At 38.4% G+C, this 19,109-nt stretch overlaps 1 protein-coding gene and 1 long non-coding RNA gene across 2 annotated transcripts; both read right to left on the bottom strand.

Moving 5' to 3' along the window:
* Window positions 1–5,310: 5,310 nt before the first annotated feature.
* LOC116411100 lies at window positions 5,311–6,155 on the bottom strand. Its single transcript, XR_004222845.1, has 3 exons — window positions 6,117–6,155; window positions 5,927–5,965; window positions 5,311–5,548 (listed from the first exon to the last, which is right to left on the bottom strand). It is a non-coding gene; the product is annotated as an uncharacterized LOC116411100 (long non-coding RNA).
* An 8,270-nt stretch (window positions 6,156–14,425) lies between these two features.
* rtp3 (receptor transporter protein 3) lies at window positions 14,426–18,146 on the bottom strand. Its single transcript, NM_001113124.1, has 3 exons — window positions 18,019–18,146; window positions 17,039–17,226; window positions 14,426–15,444 (listed from the first exon to the last, which is right to left on the bottom strand). The coding sequence occupies exons 2-3, from the start codon at window positions 17,188–17,190 to the stop codon at window positions 14,997–14,999; spliced, it is 600 nt and encodes a 199-aa protein (NP_001106595.1). The 5' UTR covers window positions 17,191–17,226; window positions 18,019–18,146; the 3' UTR covers window positions 14,426–14,996.
* Window positions 18,147–19,109: the final 963 nt, after the last annotated feature.

Below are 19,109 nucleotides of genomic sequence, written 5' to 3'. Positions count from 1 at the left end.
GGGGTCCCTAACTTTTGGCACCCCCAAGTGATTGTGACTTTCCTTTTGCTTTAAAACAGATTTATTGAAACTAAGATTTCTGCATTTAGGATCTTTTCTTTCTAGTGATGTTATATAATAATTACTATATTCATATAAAAAATTAGAAAGTTAGCTTAATTTTATGGTTTTTATTGTAGTTTACATATTATGCCTAATTCTTCAGTTTATCAAATGCTTCCTAGAGGTCCTTGGCAAGTCTTCTTAATGCACTTGTTAACAAACCTCCAGAATGCATTGCTCCTAAAAGAATAAATTGTCACATAATTAGCATTTTTAATGTTAGTGAGATTCATTTAATGGGAAAAAACTGGTATTGAAAAAAAATGGTAACGAAAAATTGTATGAACCGCTCCACTCTCACTCTTTATTCTTATTTCTGTGGAAATGACTTACCATGTATCCCATGACAGAGGTGGAGCAGGGCCAGAGGTGGAGCAGGTGTAAAGATATTATCCAGAGAATTCACAGTTTGCTATAAGTATATGAAAAACAGAATAGCAGAATTAGCCAGTTAGCAACTTAAACAAATACGGCCAATTTGGATTTGTATTATAACATAATAGCATAATATATCATCCCCTAACCTAAATAATAAACACATGGCAACAATTGGATGGGGCTACTTACGGGGAAAGCCTTCTGCCATTTCTATTGCTGTTATACCCAATGACCATATATCGATCTAAAATAGAAAACATAATAACCCATTTAGAAAACAATAAACAGAAGCTTCATGAATAGTTACATAGTTACATAGGGTTGAAAAAAGACCAGTGTCCATCAAGTTCAACCCATCCAAGTAAACCCAGCACACCTAACCCACACCTACCAATCTATACACTCACATACATAAACTATAAATACAACCACTAGTACTAACTGTAGATATTAGTATCACAATAGCCTTGGATATTCTGATTGATCAATAACTCATTCAGGCCCCTCTTAAAGGCATTAACAGAATCTGCCATTACCACATCACTAGGAAGGGCATTCCATAACCTCACTGCCCTCAGCGTGAAAAACCCCCTACGCTGCTTCAAATGGAAGCTCCGTTCCTCTAATCTATAGGGGTGACCTCTGGTGCGTTGATTGTTTTTATGGGAAAAAAGAACACCCCCTATCTGCCTATAATCCCCTCTGATGTACTTTTACAGAGTAATCATGTCCCCTCGCAAGCGCCTCTTTTCCAGAGAAAACAACCCCAACCTCGACAGTCTCACCTCATAGTTTAAATCTTCCATCCCCTTAACCAGTTTAGTTGCACGTCTCTGCACTTTCTCCAGCTCATTAATAATGAGAATGAATGAATGAATCACAGTACAGATTATTTGGATGCTATTATTTTCTATCCCTCAGAAATCTATTTTAGGTTATATTTGGACTACTAAATTACACATGGGAACTATGTCACTTGCTACTGAGACACACAGGGCGATCACTTGCTGCAACTTTTTAAAAAGTCACGGCAACTAATTGGCGAGCCGCAAATCACCTGGCAATTGGTTGTGGCGACTTTAGTCTATGGAGGCTAAATCACCGCAATTAGTTGTCATAATCATAGTAGCAGCTACTTATTGTGCCATGCGTCTTCGCCCATACAGTAATCAACTGAAATATTATGAAACAAGTATGTATTACAACCTTATTTTATTAAAACAACACAGTAATAACAAATCTAGCAATAAAAAATGTGTTATGTGTACAGAAACCATGTATAAAACATTAATTGTTAAGGCATACTTCCTAGAGAAAATGTTTGTATAAGAGAAGATACAATAAAACTAATGATATCCAGGTTATTAAATTGTAAAGCATGTATTATTAATTCTTTGACTAGATTCTAAACTTTACTTACTTATCTTCACATCAGCGCATGTTGTTAGCATGATGTTCTCGCTCTTGATGTCATGATGAATTATTTTCATTTTTTGTAAATGGGACAAGCCCTGGGAAGAACAATAAATCATAAGTTAAAAAATACATAATTTTGAGAATTAATAACAACTGAGGATTATTCGAGAAATATTAAAAAAGTGGAGAGAACCTGACATACCTTTAATACCTCTCTGCATATATACGAGGTGTAGGCTTCTCCCAAGGAGTTGTTCTCCTCTGTGCCTATTAAATCTGACACAGAGCTCCACCGCATAATTCCATAGCAATCTAGAATAGAAATAAAGAACCTGTTTAACCTATTTGCGTTGCCTGACATATTATGGGGAAAGATTATATATAATTCAATGCAACTAATGTTATCCACTCCCTGCAATGTACAAATTGCAAACAAAGGCACAAGCCACAATCTTTTTACACTGCACACTGCCTTTCTCTTTACCCAAATTACAAATGTACAAAAAGTACAAGGGGAAATGTATCTTAGAATTTTTAGTGCAAAAGTGTTTAACATAGTTTATAAAACATTGGACTTACCCATAGTCCTAATGGTGACCTTTTGATAAAAAGCACCATAAAACTGCAGGAAATTCTGGTGGCCTGAAACTTTTTGTAAAACTTGCAGTTCTTTATGGATCCCTTCCTCATCCTAGTTCTGAATAACAGAAACAACATTTAGAAACTACAAGGTCTGATATTTATTTTATTTTACAAACAACTTTAACATTATTATACTACAGAATTATACCTGAATCTCTGTTATTTTTATTTCTTAACAGCAATAAATGATGGGCTATTATGCTGCTACTTTTTAGCATTTGTTGAATAGGTTTATGCACTTGTGAGTTTTGTTGTAAAATTTTTAAATAGAATTATGCACTTAACTTAATATGGGATATTACATCTATTATTCTTTAAAATCTTAAAATTTTAAGTACAGAGCCCACGGAGCGAGTTAGTTACCCACAATAGATCAATGCTACCGCATGACTAACTGCTCTGAAATGTCTTTCTACCAGCAACAATAGGAGTCGGCAGTAGAAAGGCTTACGAGTTGATTCGGCTTTCTGAAGTCGCGCAAATTTTTGAAAAGTGATGTATTGGCCTTTCCACGTGTGACTCCTATTGTTGCTGGTGGATGGGTTTTCAAAGCAGTTAGTCACCTGCGGTAGTAGAGATCTATCACAGTGTGGCCTTACACCGCTTTTAAAAATTTAAAAATATTACATTCTAAATTTTTTGGGCTTTGAAATTAAAATATCTACACAATTTCATAGTAGGAATAGTTATTCGGTAAAATGAAAGAATTGGTCAACTGTTTCAATACTTCTCCAAGACTACCTGTCAAGAACATGCCACTCAAAGACAAGCCTGACACCGGGACGGGGAACCAAGGGGTTACAGTCAGTCACCTTTCACACAGGTTAGACTAACATCAAGCACCCCCAAACACACCACCGCCCCAAATAACTATTCACTGCCACCATCACCAGCAACCATCAACTGGTTAATTAGTATTTACACAAAACTAGCCCTCTACTTAATATACATACAGCCAAGCAGTTAATACATTTAGGCCTGAGCAGTCATACAAGGTACGTGGAGATCGTTATAGAGCCAAAGGACAGAACTTATTAAATTTTATATTTAATATTACAAAGGTAAAAAGTGCAAAATAGGTTTTACAAAAAGAGACATATACATACAAAACAGTAAATCAAATAAAAGGGAATAAAAAACACAGAGAAACCCTAAGTACATTACCGAGTTATCTTTTGTGTCCTCCTGAGGTAAGAGTTTAGAAATCCTGAGCCCATCCCCCAACGTAAGTTGAGACCTCCAGAATGAGCTAAGAATACCTGGGCCTGTGTGCTTTTTATCCCCCGCTGGGCCCCTCCCTCATTACCGTATGCATGAGGAGGGAGTGCCCATGAGCTTGTCACATGACCCCCCCCCTGTAGAGAGCTGCACTTCTCCTGCCAGTTTCTTGTCATATAATATTGGTATTTGCCAGTATCCAATATTAAAATGAAAGTAGGGGCTTGTTTTGACCCATATGTGGGTGATCAAAATTATACTAAACATTAGGGGCCTGATTTACTAAGACACGATTTCGAATCCGAATTGGAAAAATTCCGATTGTAAACGAACATTTTGCGACTTTTTCGTATTTTTTGCGATTTTTTTTGGCGTCTTTACGATTTTTGCGAAAAAACGCGAGTTTTTCGTAGCCATTACGAAAGTTGCGCAAAGTCGCGATTTTTTCGGTGCGTTAAAACTTGCGCGCAAAGTCGCGCCTTTTTCGTAGCGTTAAAACTTAAAAGTTTTAACGCTACGAAAAAATCGTGACTTTGCGCAACTTTCGTAATGGCTACGAAAAACACGCATTTTTGCGCAAAAATCGTAAAGACGCCGAAAAAATCGCAAAAAAATACGAAAAAACCGCAAAATACCGGTCATTACGAAAAAAACGCAATCGGACCCATTCGGCCCATTCATGGGTTAGTAAATGTGCCCCCAAGTGTGTCTCATGTCCCAGTCCCCCGAAACTATCCCTCCTAACTGGTGGATATAGGAAGTCCCTGTTTGGTATCATTGGGAAGCATGGGGCCTACTCATAATCAATATGTGATTTATGAGGATGTGAACCTTAAAGCAAAGGAGATATGATCCCTATATATAATCCATATTTTCTGTATGCTGTTCCCCCCTACTGGCCTTCTAGGTCCACACTTGTCTTCTTTGATCAAAAGATCAAATCTCCCTTGTCACGGGCAATTAATCTCCCAGAAATGCCATCCCACCAGCGAGAATGTAAATCGCCGGTGGGATCGCATAAGCGGCGCCGAAATCACAGAAGTTTCCTCTCAAGGCAACTAATCTCCCCATCTGCCACGGTCCTAACATCACAAAAATTAAAATGTTGATAAATGGGCCTCTAAGAGTAAGAACTTTACCTCAATGTCACAAATTACTTTAATGGCCACTTCTTTTTTCTTTTTTCCAACCCTGTAGGAAAGGCAAACAATATTTGTGATGATTTAAGCTTAATATAAAACAAATTATAATATGTAAAGGATATTTTTCCTAAAGATGGTTTCTGTCCAAGATTTGTACCATTTCATGGTTAAGTAAAATATCTCACCTTATAGACCATGCCGAAGCTTCCTTCTCCAATAACCTTTTGAAGATCTAGATATTCATCAGGTTTCTATAAAAGATATAGTTTTATAAGAAAAAGTCCACAATAAAGCAATATTACTCTAAAGTAATGAACTGAGAAATCCAACCTCTTTTCTATAAGAGAAGCATTTGTGGCAGAGGGTAAACTGGTGAAGGATAGATATAGAGACAAATTCTTACAGTGTTGCACATCTTACAGTTTTGCTTACCGGGAATTCAGCTACAAACTGGTATGCAGTATTGGCCTGGGGAAGAAAAAAAATCTCGGTTTAGCATAATGCAACGTTTTTCAGTTTTGAGATTTTTCAGTTTTTTATTTGTTCACTATCAGATTTACCTAAGCGGAAGACAATAGAGAACATTTCTTTACTTTCTCTTCTTTTCTGCTTACTTCATAGATGTATTGAGCAGTGTTCTCTTCTTCATCCTAGTAAAGAAAGAAAAGGTGTAATCTGATTATGTTGATTTTGTAAAGCAACTTCCAAGATAAACACTTTAAACAAATTAGCCTGGCAGATGGCTCTTTGTATTTATAATAATAACATGCCTTGGATATATTGTTACTGGTATGCATTGTTAGTACTTCTTTATCATTTATGCTCAGTGATTGCCAACAGAAAGTATATATAATATTAATCATGTTATGCTTCAGGCAAAGGGCTCTAAATAAGATAGGCAGTTGTCTAGTTTTCCAATTTAATGTATATAATGTATTTCAGAAATTAATAAAACGATATCTTAACCGCAATGGGATCTATAAGGTTACAGCTACAGTTGACATTTTGTCATTTATTTTTTTGCTTACCTGGTAGATGTTGTTCCCAGGCTGTTCATTAGGTTCCTCCTGAGTGAAGGAAGAGGTAAAAGGGGTTATGAGATACAATCAACAGTAAAGAGAATATTTAGAAATCTATGTTGAACGTTGTAAAGTGGCAGATTGTCTGAAAAATTATGTATTTAGTATTATTAGTACTATAGACATTAGTCCTGCTTACCTGGAAGATGTTTTCACCAGGTTCACCTGAGTACTCCTGTTTATCAGAAAGCAAATGTTACTTCAAGAATGTTTGTTCTTTATTATTATGTAAAATATACATACATACATAGAGTGAAAGTGATTTTTAGTTTCACATTTTTGTGATATTCATATTTTCTATTTACCTGGCAACTGTCTAAACCAGGTTCCTCTTGTTGCTCTGGTACTTCCTGTTTAAGAGAAAAAAAGGAAGCAAACCGGTCAATTTAAACAACAATAAAACCTAAGGGGGTGTTGCATGTGATTTTGTAAATATAGTAGACAACCTTCAATGAGCAAAAATGTTGCCCAGGGCCTGTATGCCACCATTTTTCCTCAGCTTTCTTTTTATGTACTTTTTGTGTAAACTTGGGCATGGGTGGTACAAGTCTTACTTTAAATAATTGCTGTTATGCAGATTTCCGTGAACAAACCCTTGTAAGGCATAGTCTACAGCAAGTCTAGGTTGTTACAGTGGTGCATTCCCTAACTGTGAATCCTAGAATGTATTTAACTGATCTACAAATATGATATTTAATCCAAACCTCAGTGGAAGGTACCAGATCCAGGATACTCTTCTCAATGTTGTCCTCTCCTGGCTTTTCACCTCAGATGCCTCATACTGCTCCTGCTATAAAGATGAAAGAGTTTTTGGTCACATTAATTAAATTATATATTAAAGGTGCATACATATACACTGTATTGTGAAAGTCTTGGCCATTTAAATCCATGTTCTAGAGAAGACAATTCATTGGATCTTCCTAAAATCAGCCTGCCATAGCCTCATTATACTATTTATTACATCCAGTATTATGCTTACATGGCAGGGATCTTCAACGTGTATCTCCTGTTAATCAATGTGAATAATGTATATTATAACACATCAGTATATTATTCACATCGATTCACAATCGATGTGAATAGTGTATATTATAACACATAGGTATACTTTTCTGCTTACCTGGCAGATGCTAAAACTAGGCTCCACAGGTTCCTCCTGGCAAAAGAAAACAAGCAGCATAAATTAATGTAATATTTAAACCTTTTCTGTTGGGCACAGATCAAAAGGAAACCTAGAATCATAGAACCAACAGTGATGCCATGGTGGTAATTTCTAGCCAACACTGTAGCTTCTATTTTGCTCCTGACATAAATGGTTGAGGAATCTAACTTTAAAGGGGATCTGTCACCTTGAGAAATAATTCCAAATTTAGTTCTACAATGTTAGTTGAGCAAAATAAACTTCACTTACACTATATAAATAATCTAAAGCGTGGTTCCTTCAGTCTTGGAATTACACAATTCCAGCAAGCAGGCAGGCACCATTTTGTGGACACTGTTATTTAGAGAAGCTTTGTATCATGCCAAAATCTTGTTTATGTGATTGAATTGAGGGCCAGATGCTCAAACCCATGCACTCGTTACACAATTAGATGGTAAGGAGAGAGAGGGAGAGGGAGGAGTGCAGTGACATCTAGGAAGTGCTGAATGGAAAGTTAAAGTTATTGTCTGCCCGCCTCTATACCTAAGGCATAGAGGTGGGGCAAGCAATATATGATTGACAGCCGGGATTTTTGAATGTCTTTATACTGGCTATGGATGAGTTAATAAAAGAAGGAATTTGGATTTCATGTTTAATTTGAACAGGACTTTTATTATACAGTTTTTTATGTCTATGTGACAGGTCCGCTTTAAAGTATATACTAAAATGCACATTGCTTAGTGTAAATGTAATGTAATATAGGGTTATTTTGATATACACGATTATCTCCTTACCTGGTAGATATTATTGCCTAAAGGCTCTTCTGGTTGCTCCTGGTTAAAAGAAAAAAATTTTCTTAGATTAATTTAATGTAATAAAACATCCTAAACATTTTGCAAACTGATCCAGTGTTACATAAAAAAAAGTTGTTTTCACAAGATTATCTTGCCTGGATGATCTCAGTGCAATTTTCACCTAGTTCTTCCTGGTTAAAAAAGAAAGAAAAACATGATTTCAGAACACTCTGTTTTAGCAGAATTGATGCTTCAACAAAAACAATTTTTTATTCTGCTTACCTGGCAGTTTTCTATTAACCCCACTTGTTCCTCTGGTTTTTCCTGTTTATGAAAAATAAAAAGAGTAATATGATCAATATAAAGTTGAAGGAAACAAAAAGCTCAGTGAGGGAAAGGTGCCCAGTGTAAATATTAGGCACCCTCCAGTGAACAATAAATGCATAAAGGGTCAAGACAAGGTTTTCACTGCACAAGCTTAGGGGCACATTTACTAACCCACGAACGGGCCGAATGCGTCCGATTGCGTTTTTTTCGTAATGATTGGTAATTTTACGATTTTTGCGTAAAAACGCGAGTTTTTCGGCGTCTGTACGATTTTTGCGTAAAAACGCGAGTTTTTCGGCATCATTGCGAAAGTTGAGCAAAGTCGCGATTTTTTCGTAGCGTTAAAACTTGCGCAAAACGTTGCGCCTTTTAAGTTTTAACGCTACGAAAAAGGCGCGACTTTGCACGCAAGTGTTAACGCTACGAAAAAATCGCGACTTTGCGCAACTTTCGTAAAGACGCCGAAAAACTCGCGTTTTTACGCAAAAATCGTAAAGACGCCGAAAAACTCGCGTTTTTACGCACAAATCGTAAAGACGCCGAAAAAAATCGCAAAAAATACGAAAAAGTCGCAAAATGTTCGTTTCCAATTGGAATTTTTCCAATTCGGATTCGAAATCATGTCTTAGTAAATCAGCCCCTTAGGGTTGGCACATGATACGAGAACTGCTGTACTGAGCCTGTATCCAACCCAAGCCTGCATGTGTTATAGTTGTTGGTTAAAGAAAAATAGTATTGGCACATTCCCCAGCCATGTACCCAAGGTTAACATTTTTTCTCAATGGTATTCCTAACAGATTGGCTTCCCTCAATGATTTTAGACTTCATTGTCCTTTAATTTTTTAAAATTCTTTAAAACAATAGCTTCAAAAACAAAGCCAAATAAATGTATAAAATAATTGTTAATCTATTTTATCCATATTTTACTACTTACTTTGCAGATGTTATTCGCAAAATCCTCTGTTGGTACCTAGTTAAGAGATAAGAAAATTATGTTATGAGTTTCATTGAATTTTTTGTCAAAGAAGCCAAATTATCTTTCATGTAATATTTTTAATTTTGAAGCAATTTCTTTATGAAGGAACAAAGATCAGATATATTAGCAAACTACTAACAGATCTTGTTAATGTATATTACAATAAACACAATCCACTGGCTACATTTATAATATAATATATTTATGCACACACAAGGTGGATTTTGCTGCAAATATGCACACTTTGGCAATTGTATGCCACAATACGCCCCATGTGTGTAGGCATTTCTCTAAAATAAACGATATGTGAAACCAGTTTACAAGAAAACGTGTTATCGTTTTATAGTTTTAAAATCAGTTTGTAAACATCCATAAGAGGCCTGTTATATTGTCAGGAGCAATGCTTATAGGCCAGTAACACGTCTCCTTTGGGAAACTGGTTTCTTTTTGCTTACCAAGCAGATAAATTCTGTGGGTTCTTCAGGTTTAGTCTGATTAAGAAAGAAAAAATAGTAGAAAATACATGTATAGGATTAACAATCACTGTACAAAATGTGCTTTTTTATGACGATATTACCTAAATAAAGCCTTGAATAGACAAAAAAAAAAAAAAGAAAGAAAAAATAGGTTATTTTATAGAATTAAAGGTTCAGGGTATATACAAGGTCTGATATTCTAGGGGCAATGTATGCTTATTCTTGTATAAAAGCTCATTTTATGTGATGATGTTAATAGAGATAAAATAGGCGTGGTTGGTATAGGCATTTCTTAAAGAAACATCTATTTCTTAGAATTACACAAGGGGTTCCCAGGGCCAATTAATATTTGTTTATAATATGTGTAGTGCAGGTGTAGTAAATATGGATGCCAGAAAGGTTCTTCAGTTGAACTATAATACAAGTTTATTGGCCAAGACACGATGGTAAACAGGGTTATGAAATACTCACGCATAAGCAGAGGTAGATGTTACTTGACAGTACACTTTGGGGAAGAAGAGAGGGTGTACACCGTTTTATCCCACCTCTTGGTAAGGGCAGGGTAAGTACACCTTTCGGCTTGATACCCCTGTGGAGGTAGTCTGAATAGATATCTGATCCTTCAGGTTGATAACCTCTAGTATATGAGACCTCCGGGTGAGTAGGAATCAGGGTTTATTCTAACCTGTCACTATCTCTACTCTGTGGCCCTACACTGAGCCAACATTGCCGGATAGGAGAGTTACTCCCAGAACTACTCTCCTTTCTTGGGGCTATTAAACTGCCCTTTCTTGCTAGGTAATAACTACTGTATGTCACTTTTCTAGAAAGTGCTATTACAGACCTGCTGTGCTTACTAGACCTCGTTCACGGGGCCCTGTCCCCGACTTCTCCAGAGTGGATGGGGTAAAATCAGCGCCGGATTTGTAGTGGGGACGCCCCGAGGCCACCCCCATTTGGCGCCCCCTATCCCCCCCCCCGCCGCACCAATATGCATGCGGGAACCCCCCTTCCCCCGCCCGCCGAGCGCGCATGCGCAAGCGCCAAAGTTGAATCTCCCATACGGAGCAGTGGGGAGAGTTCCCCATTGCTCCGTATGGGAGCAAAATGTTAAAATTTGCCTGCGGCGGGGCGGCATGCCGCCCCTATGCTTGTGCCGCCCTAGGCCCGGGCCTTTGTGGCCTCGCCACAAATCCGGGCCTGGGTAAAATGGCTTCTGGGGCCTATGTTCTGCTCCCAGGCTCAATGGAGCTTTCACCTGAGAAGCTGAAGCAGCCAAAGAGAAGGCCACACCTCCTTATAATAGTCTGCAATAGGGAATAGTGACTTAAACTGTAACTAAGTACAAAGGCTTTGCCCAATAACAGTATAGATCAAGTGAAGAGGTAGGGTTCAAAGCCATAGGGAGCTAAACCCTATGGGTCCCTACACATGTAATTAAGGAAAACGTAGCACAAGAGTATTTTTGGGCTGTTTTTTTAGTGCAGAGATTCAACATCACTAGGGCCCTGCAGCAATGCATACTGTATGGGTACTGACACATACTGTATACAACAGAAGCTTCTAACTATAATCAAGAGGTTCATGCACATATAAGGTAAATAATGTAATCATGCATCACCAACACAGGATAAAGGTCAGTGGTCCGTATTGGTGATGTCTAATATACCATCTAAAAATTATCTTGATGTGTTACTTTTCTGTATTGTGTGTTTTTCAGTATTGTGTGAGATCTTCAGTTGCCCTGCATACAGCATTGCCTTTGTGTGGCAGCATTATATTCAAGCAGGGGAAGCATGTAAGTGTAACCCCCTCCAGCCACCTACCTGTCCCCAAATGCCACATTATTTAGGCAGGGAGCGGTAGAGTCCACAATGGGACTTGTCCTTACCTCCTGCTCTATTGCATGGCTGTCCTGCACCTCCTTACCCTCTGCACATCACTCTGGATGTTTTATCTGGTGTGGGTGCACAATGCAGTCATACACCTTGGTAGTATTGCTCTGTACATAAACACTAATTGCCATGCTCTTGTTCTCTTACATGCTCTTGCACTTCTGCCCAAGAAGGTATGGGATCCCTTATCCGGAAACCCAGAAAGCTCCGAATTACGGAAAGCCTGTCTCCCATAGACTCCATTTTAATCAAATAATTCAGAATTTTAAAACTGATTTTCTTTTTCTCTGTAATAATAAAACAATACCTTGTAATTGATCCCAACTAAGATATAAATAATCCTTATTGGATGCAAAACAATCCTACCGGGTTTAATTCATGTTTTATTGATTTTTTAGTACAGAGATCCAAATTACGGAAAGACCCCTTATCCGGAATACCCTTGGTCCTGAGCATTCTGGATAACGGGTCCTATACCTATAATATTTCTTTGAGGAAAAATTCTTAAATGTAGCTATTTGAAAACTGTACGGTATTTTTAAAATACAAATATATAACATATTGTCCCTTGAAATGATCACTGAAAGCTGCCCCCCCCCCCTCATTTTTACTTGACTTATTCAAAAATATGTATTCTGCTGTAATGGGCCACACTGTTGAGTAGATTAACAGGAGTGTAAATTAGCTGTTTGAGATAACCATAGAAAGGGCCGTTCAATCTATGACATACTGACCATTAGGGGCTGATTTACTAACCCACGAATCCGACCCGAATTGGAAAAGTTCCGACTTGAAAACGAATATTTTGCGACTTTTTCGTATGTTTTGCGATTTTTTCGGATTCTGTACGAATTTTTCGGATCCAATACGATTTTTGCGTAAAAACGCGAGTTTTTCGTATCCATTACGAAAGTTGCGTAAAAAGTTGCGCATTTTGCGTAGCGTTAAAACTTACGCGAAAAGTTGCGCATTTTTCGCGTAAGTTTTAACGCTACGCAAAATGCGCAACTTTTTACGCAACTTTCGTAATGGATAGGAAAACTCGCGTTTTTACGCAAAAATCGTATTGGATCCGAAAAATTCGTAAAGAATCCGAAAAAATCACAAAACATACGAAAAAATCGCAAAGTACCGATCATTACGAAAAAAACGCAATCGGACTCCATTCGACCCGTTCGTGGGTAAGTAAATCAGCCCCTTAAGGTCACAAACAAGACATTGCATATGAAAGCGGTTTTTGTGAATATCAAGATGTGTCAAAGAAGGTGAGATAGCAAAAGCCATAAATGATATGAAAAAGAAATTAAGAATTTTAAATAGCCATTTAATTATAATTATTGCCTCGTTTCATGTGCAATATATGAGAAGTATGTTGTGTGTTTCTAAAGTGAGCAATTGAAGGAACTCCAAGCACGGCGGACAAACCAAGGTGCCTGATGTGTTTCGTGCGCGTGTGCACTTAATCATAGCATATGATTAAGTGTGCGCGCACACACGAAATGCGTCCAGCACCTTGGTTTTAAATGGAATAATAAAAACCGTTTTTTTTGGCAAACTCTGTTGTCCGGCGTGCTTGGAGTTCCTTCAATTGCTTATCGTTATTCCCTTCAGCTACAGGTTCGGGGCCCTGGGCACCCGGACCACTTTAGGACTCTCGTAAGCTATTTAAATGTTATTTGATGTTTTTGACTTTCCTTAACTGTTTTGGGATCAGATACTTTGGAGACAGGCTCGGGGTCTGTACACCTGAGCCTCCACGTGTTACCGGGTATGACTTGCATTGCCATCCCATTATAAACTTTGTAAATTATTTATTGTTTTATTGTTTTATTTTACTTTTGTTTTCTTGGGGTGCGCTCTTGTTTCTAAAGTGATGCTGCAACATACAGGAGACAGCCCCTATAAGCCCCTATAACCCCTATATACAGATTTCCTGAGCACAGCTGAATCTGTCGGGAGGTTGTCACCTTCCCCTCTAAGGGAATTGCTAGATGGGAGCTACCATAGAGAATAACATCTTGAATTCTCTCTTCCTCATGGAGTATTTAAAAGGCATGACCTGTAAGACTGTACTTTAGTAATGTACATTTATTGATTTCTAACTACCAGACCTTCAGCTGCTGATAAACTGCACAGCAACAAAATATTATTTAGTAAGCTATTTTGAGATAAAGTCTGATTTTTTCTAGAAGATGATTAAAAAGTAGATAATTACGAGATTTACTAATGGGTTTCCAATACTGTTGAACAATTTATTAACTTGATTTATTAAACTCAAAAATGGCAAAAAAGGGAAATAATCCTTGTCAGCCTGTGCTTTTGCTACACACTTTCATGGGAAAGTTAAACACAAGAGTGATTTGCTAAACGGTTTCAAGGGGAAGTTAAACCAAAGAGTTTTTTTGGTTTGCTAAATGCTTTCAAGGGGAAGTTAAACCCAAGAGTGGCTAGTTATATGCTTTTAGGAAGAAGTTAAACCCAAGAGTGGTTAGCTATATGCTTTTAGGGGGAAGTTAAACCCAAGAGTTTTTTTGGTTTGCGTGATGCTTTCAAGGGGAAGTTAAACCCAAGAGGGATTTGCTAAATGCTTTCAAGGGGAAGTTTAACCCAATAGTTTTTTTGGTTTGCTAAATGCTTTTAAGGGGAAGTTAAACCCAAGAGTGGTTTGCTAAATGCTTTCAGGGGAAAGTTATAGGTATGAGCCAGCCAACCTTCAGCAGGATACTAGCGCTCAGGGCACTTCTGCAGAGTGGATAAGAGTAAAGAGGGCTCTTTGGTGAGGAGATGTTTCCTTTAATTTTGAATTGGAGTCACACAAACACATAAACAGTGATGAGACTTTTTTTTAGTATTCTGTCTTTTTTATTTTATCACAAAACAGTTTTATATATAAATTTAGCATATTTACAACATCATTATAGGTTTTTTTTTCCCAAAATCATGCTTTTAATAAAGAGTATAAAAGAATCCTGTTTTACAATTTTTTTTCTTCTTAAATAATGCCACTCAAGCATCAGAAACTGCCTGATTTAATAACATTACATCACATGAGATTAGGGGGTTTTTCTTGGCCACCCAGTATGCCCTCCACTATCCTGTTTCAAAGTTCACCTTGCCAAAGCTTAATAGTAATACCAGTAGGCTGGTACGCATTCTTAGTTATGTCTTTCCTACAGGCAAGTCCACTCCCAGAATTCCTGAAGGAAACTGCCCAGCAAACCATAAGACATAAAGCCTGCGAGTGGCTAAAGACCTCTGGTATCAGTGGAACAATCACAGGAATAACACTATAACAAAGTAGATCAAAACATATATTTACATGTTCTTGGCCTAATTTCTATACAGCAATTTAAAAGTCTGATTTAAGTAGCTGAGTGCTTACTATTCAGTATTCAATTATTGCTTTTTTCTTAGTATTTAACATCTAACCAGAAGATTATAGGGAAAATGATGACAGCAAGTGTAAATACTAAACAAATATTCCTGCCTATAGTACGGAGGTTTCCTGGCACTGCCATGGAGGTATGACAAACTATTGCCTGGCATGCCTCGCAGTGTTCCTTATCATGAGGGCCCTCTGTGTAATTGTCATACACCACTGGTTTTCGGTCTTTATTATAATTGTTCCTCAAGTAGATTTTGCTCTCGATCCTGTTGACCAGATTACCAATGACAATTGTGATATTCTCCTGGGAAATATCAGGCTTTTCCATGACAGCACGGGTGCAGCTTCTACATTTCTGTTTGAAAATTCGCATTTTCACTGTGCCACATCGACTGGCTCTGGCTATCTTCATGAGAAATAACAGGTGCACGTGAGCAGAGTCCCAGTATCGCGTACACAATGAGCAACAGAACCTAAATAATACAGAAAATGCACAATCAGACTGATATTGAGTAGGGAGTAGGGAGACCCTAGACCAGTTAACAACCCTCTGTTGGTGCATCTAGATGGGACAAGGGTCCTGGAGGCTTTTGTGAGGAATACTGGATGTGTCTGTGAGAAGCAGATTGAGAGAGAGAAAATCTGCAGAAGTGTTGTGCATTATTTCTCTGTCATCCTGTGTTAGCAACCAGTGATCAATCTTAAGTCTGCCTCCCTGCAAGAAGTGGCTGTGAAAAGTGTGTTTGAGCTCAATGCAGTTGTGTGAAGATGCCTACTTCTTTCAGTAGGCCCTGCACCTGCTGGTGAGAATAGTAAGTGGCTACCAGTCATAAGAAGCAACTTTACAGGCATGCACAGCTAATGACATTACAGCTTGCTTGTCCTTTCACATTCATTATGGATTAGGCAGCACCGCATAGACCAGTGGTTCTCAACCTGTGGGTCGGGACCCCTTTGGGGGTCGAACGACCCTTTCACAGGGGTCGCCTAAGACCATTGGAAAACACATATTTACGATGGTCTTAGAAATAATCTTATGGTTGGGGGTCACCACAACATGAGCAACTGTATTAAAGGGTCGCGGCATTAGGAAGGTTGAGAACCACTGGCATAGACGCTACATCATGGGCAGATTTTCATTGAGGCCCCCAAACCTGCCTCTCTGTCTGATTAAAAAACTAAATAAAAAGAATGGGCTTAAAAAACCATGCCTGTCTGTCATGAATTAGTTGGGAGCTAGTACTGTGTCTGGCATGGGCTGTATTTACCATATAGGTACTCAAGGGCCTGGGGAAGCAGCTTTTAGGGGGCAGCCTATGTGGTGCCTACTAATATAGGAGATGAGATGAGGGGGCACCTGGAGAGCCATGGTGTGTGGTAGAAAGTGACATAAAGTGCATAGGTATGACATCACTTCCTACCTTGCACATGTATTATGTGACTTCCTGCACATGTGCATTGGGTCTTGTGGGTAGGTACCCTGAGGTCTGGACTATGGTGCCACCAGACCAAAATACAGTGTATTTGAAATGAAATACAGGGGTGCTTATGCTGAGGGTCGTTTATAAAATTCACACAGTGCAGAATTATGAACATATTTGCCCTGCCTGTGTTTAAAGACAAACATAATTGCACATTTTTTCTCAATTACACCTCTACTTTGGTGGCAGAAAAAATATTCGCTAAACTGATTTCGCAAATTTCTGAATTAATATTCACAAAGAGAAAATGGGCTCTATATTCGCACATAATAAACACGCACAGAGGGTGTGCTCACGCAAATCGCGGAAATTATATGCACAATTCGTATTAAAATTCGCATAAAAAGGAAAGACGTGCACAGCAGTGCAAAATTCAAGGATTTAGGGGAAAACATACCATTTGCGGAAAGAGAATATGCGATGCCCAAATTTTATAAACGACCCCACTGTGTCTATCTTGAAATGACCATAGGGGCTATTAGCCCTATGAGTCCCTGCAATCTCTTTGTAATTATGCATGTATACATAGTACAGGTTTGTACACAAAACACTATAATGGATGATAACAAACATGCATTGCATTTACCTGCCAACGGTGTACACTTTGTACTCCAGCCAGCCCGGACTTGAACCCTGAAACTTTTGCAGGTTGTTATCCAATGTGAAATCCCACTTATATGGCTCTGCAATTCGTTCTACCTCACCTTCAAACAGACTTTTCCAATTCCTTTCTTCCATCCTGGCCCTGCTCCAATCTAGTGTTTCCTAGGTGACCTTGCATGAAAGCAGGAAAATATACTGCAGGTAATTTAAGTTAAAAGAAAAGCATCACCCACAACAAGCTTTTAACTCCTCTGCTCCCAAAATACGATTGCTATTTGTTTCTTTTCTTGCAGACCTTTTAAAGGAGAACTAAAATCTAACTAAAAAGGAAGGGCAGAAATGTTGTACATTTTGTTCTGGGCTTCTGTACCAGCCCAAGGCAACCACAGCCCTTTAGCAGGGAAGGTCTCTGCCTCCAAAGATGCCCCAGTAGCCCCCATCTTCTTTTCTGCTTATTCCTTGCACATGCTCTGTGCTGTTGCTTACTGAGCTTAGGGGCCCACTCACAATATACTGTATATACAGAATATCACAATATAAGGCTGACTAGTAATAAATACAGATAATTACTACATGGCAACTCAGAAACCAGTGCAATCAGCATCAGACTGTAATAATCAGCCCTGTAGCATTTTTTGCTTGATAATTTGTGACAGCCCCTAAGCTTAGTTTCACTACAGCTGCTCAAAACGCGTGAGTATCACTGGCACCCCTAATATAATCCAAGATGGTGAGCTCCTGTGACATGTTTGAAGTTCTGGATCATTACTGCTGTTGAGATGATGAATCTTTAGGCTGGTACAGTAAATACAGTATATAAAATATGGCATTTAAGCCATATAAATCTTTAGGGTATTGTTCTCCCTTAAGAGCAGGCACACCAGTTAAGTTTCCAGTTAGCTGGTTAGCACAGACTCTTCCACAAATACAGACAGAAATGAGTGCGGAAAGTAGCACATTTACCTGTAAATTAACAGAAGATCAGCCTCAGTTCATAGCTCTTTGTTATATTCCTTTAAATCACTTGTAGAAGATTCAGTCCTGCAAATTCAAATGTTGTACCCTAAAAATATCAAAATGTGTAGGGAAAGAAGAGCTGAAAACAGCAGCACACAAGAAGAGAGAATTACAATGGATTTAATCTAGCTAACCAGCTATAATATTACCAAGGTGTGTCACAGGGTGAGAACAATTGAACGCTTACTGTAAACAGGAGGATATGGAACAGTGCCATGATTGCCATGGGTCAATTATTGTTAATTGAATGGTTATATATTGCCGTCATGTTCACGTGTGCTTGTGCTTGACAAAGGGGCGGTCTTTGCCTCGAAACGTTGCATGTTTCGCAATAAAGAATTTTAAGGTCAGTGTCCCGTATGAAGCTCTTGAGTGCCGTTGCTTTATGTTCGTTTGATGATTGCCATGGGTGCCATGGGTGCCACGGTTACCGTAATGTACAATTAGGCACTGTGACTGACTGCATATTATAGATATAGGTAAATCACACAGATCCCTTTACTTAATGTTACCTGCAGTTGTTTTTATCCAGGAGCAACTACTGTATATTTTTACATGTTTTAACAGTGATATAAAACATTTATGCCAAAAGACTAGTCCTGCCAGACATAGTTCATAGTTTCTAGTGAACCCCCAGTCAATGTGGCAGGACAGTGGAAAACTAAAGTAGATATGAGCTAACTCCAACTGATTAGGGAGACAATGGCCCAGTCCTGGATTTTTCAAAACTGAATTCTTCCTTTGGAATATTCTCTCTCTATTTACATGGGGCTGGTTGACTTCTCAATTAATGGCTTAAAGGGCTTGTACTAACAAGCATGTGCTTCAGTATTTCACCGAACACAGGTGAAATGCGATAAGCTGCGTCCCACCAGTGCCTATGTGAGTATGGGCACATTAGGAAGAATAGGTTATGGTTGTTTCTGCTGTTTGCTGCAGTGGAATACAGAGGAACACACCGCATGGAAACCCAGAAACAAACACTTGTGAGTACAAATTGCTGAATTTAAATCAGCCACTGAAGTTGCTTGCCATTG

The sequence above is a fragment of the Xenopus tropicalis genome, chromosome 5 (assembly GCF_000004195.4).
Source record: "Xenopus tropicalis strain Nigerian chromosome 5, UCB_Xtro_10.0, whole genome shotgun sequence".
In the NCBI taxonomy this organism is placed as follows: domain Eukaryota; kingdom Metazoa; phylum Chordata; class Amphibia; order Anura; family Pipidae; genus Xenopus; species Xenopus tropicalis.
The sequence above is the reverse complement of the archived record's forward strand: the minus strand, read 5'-3'. Positions and strand labels throughout refer to the sequence as shown.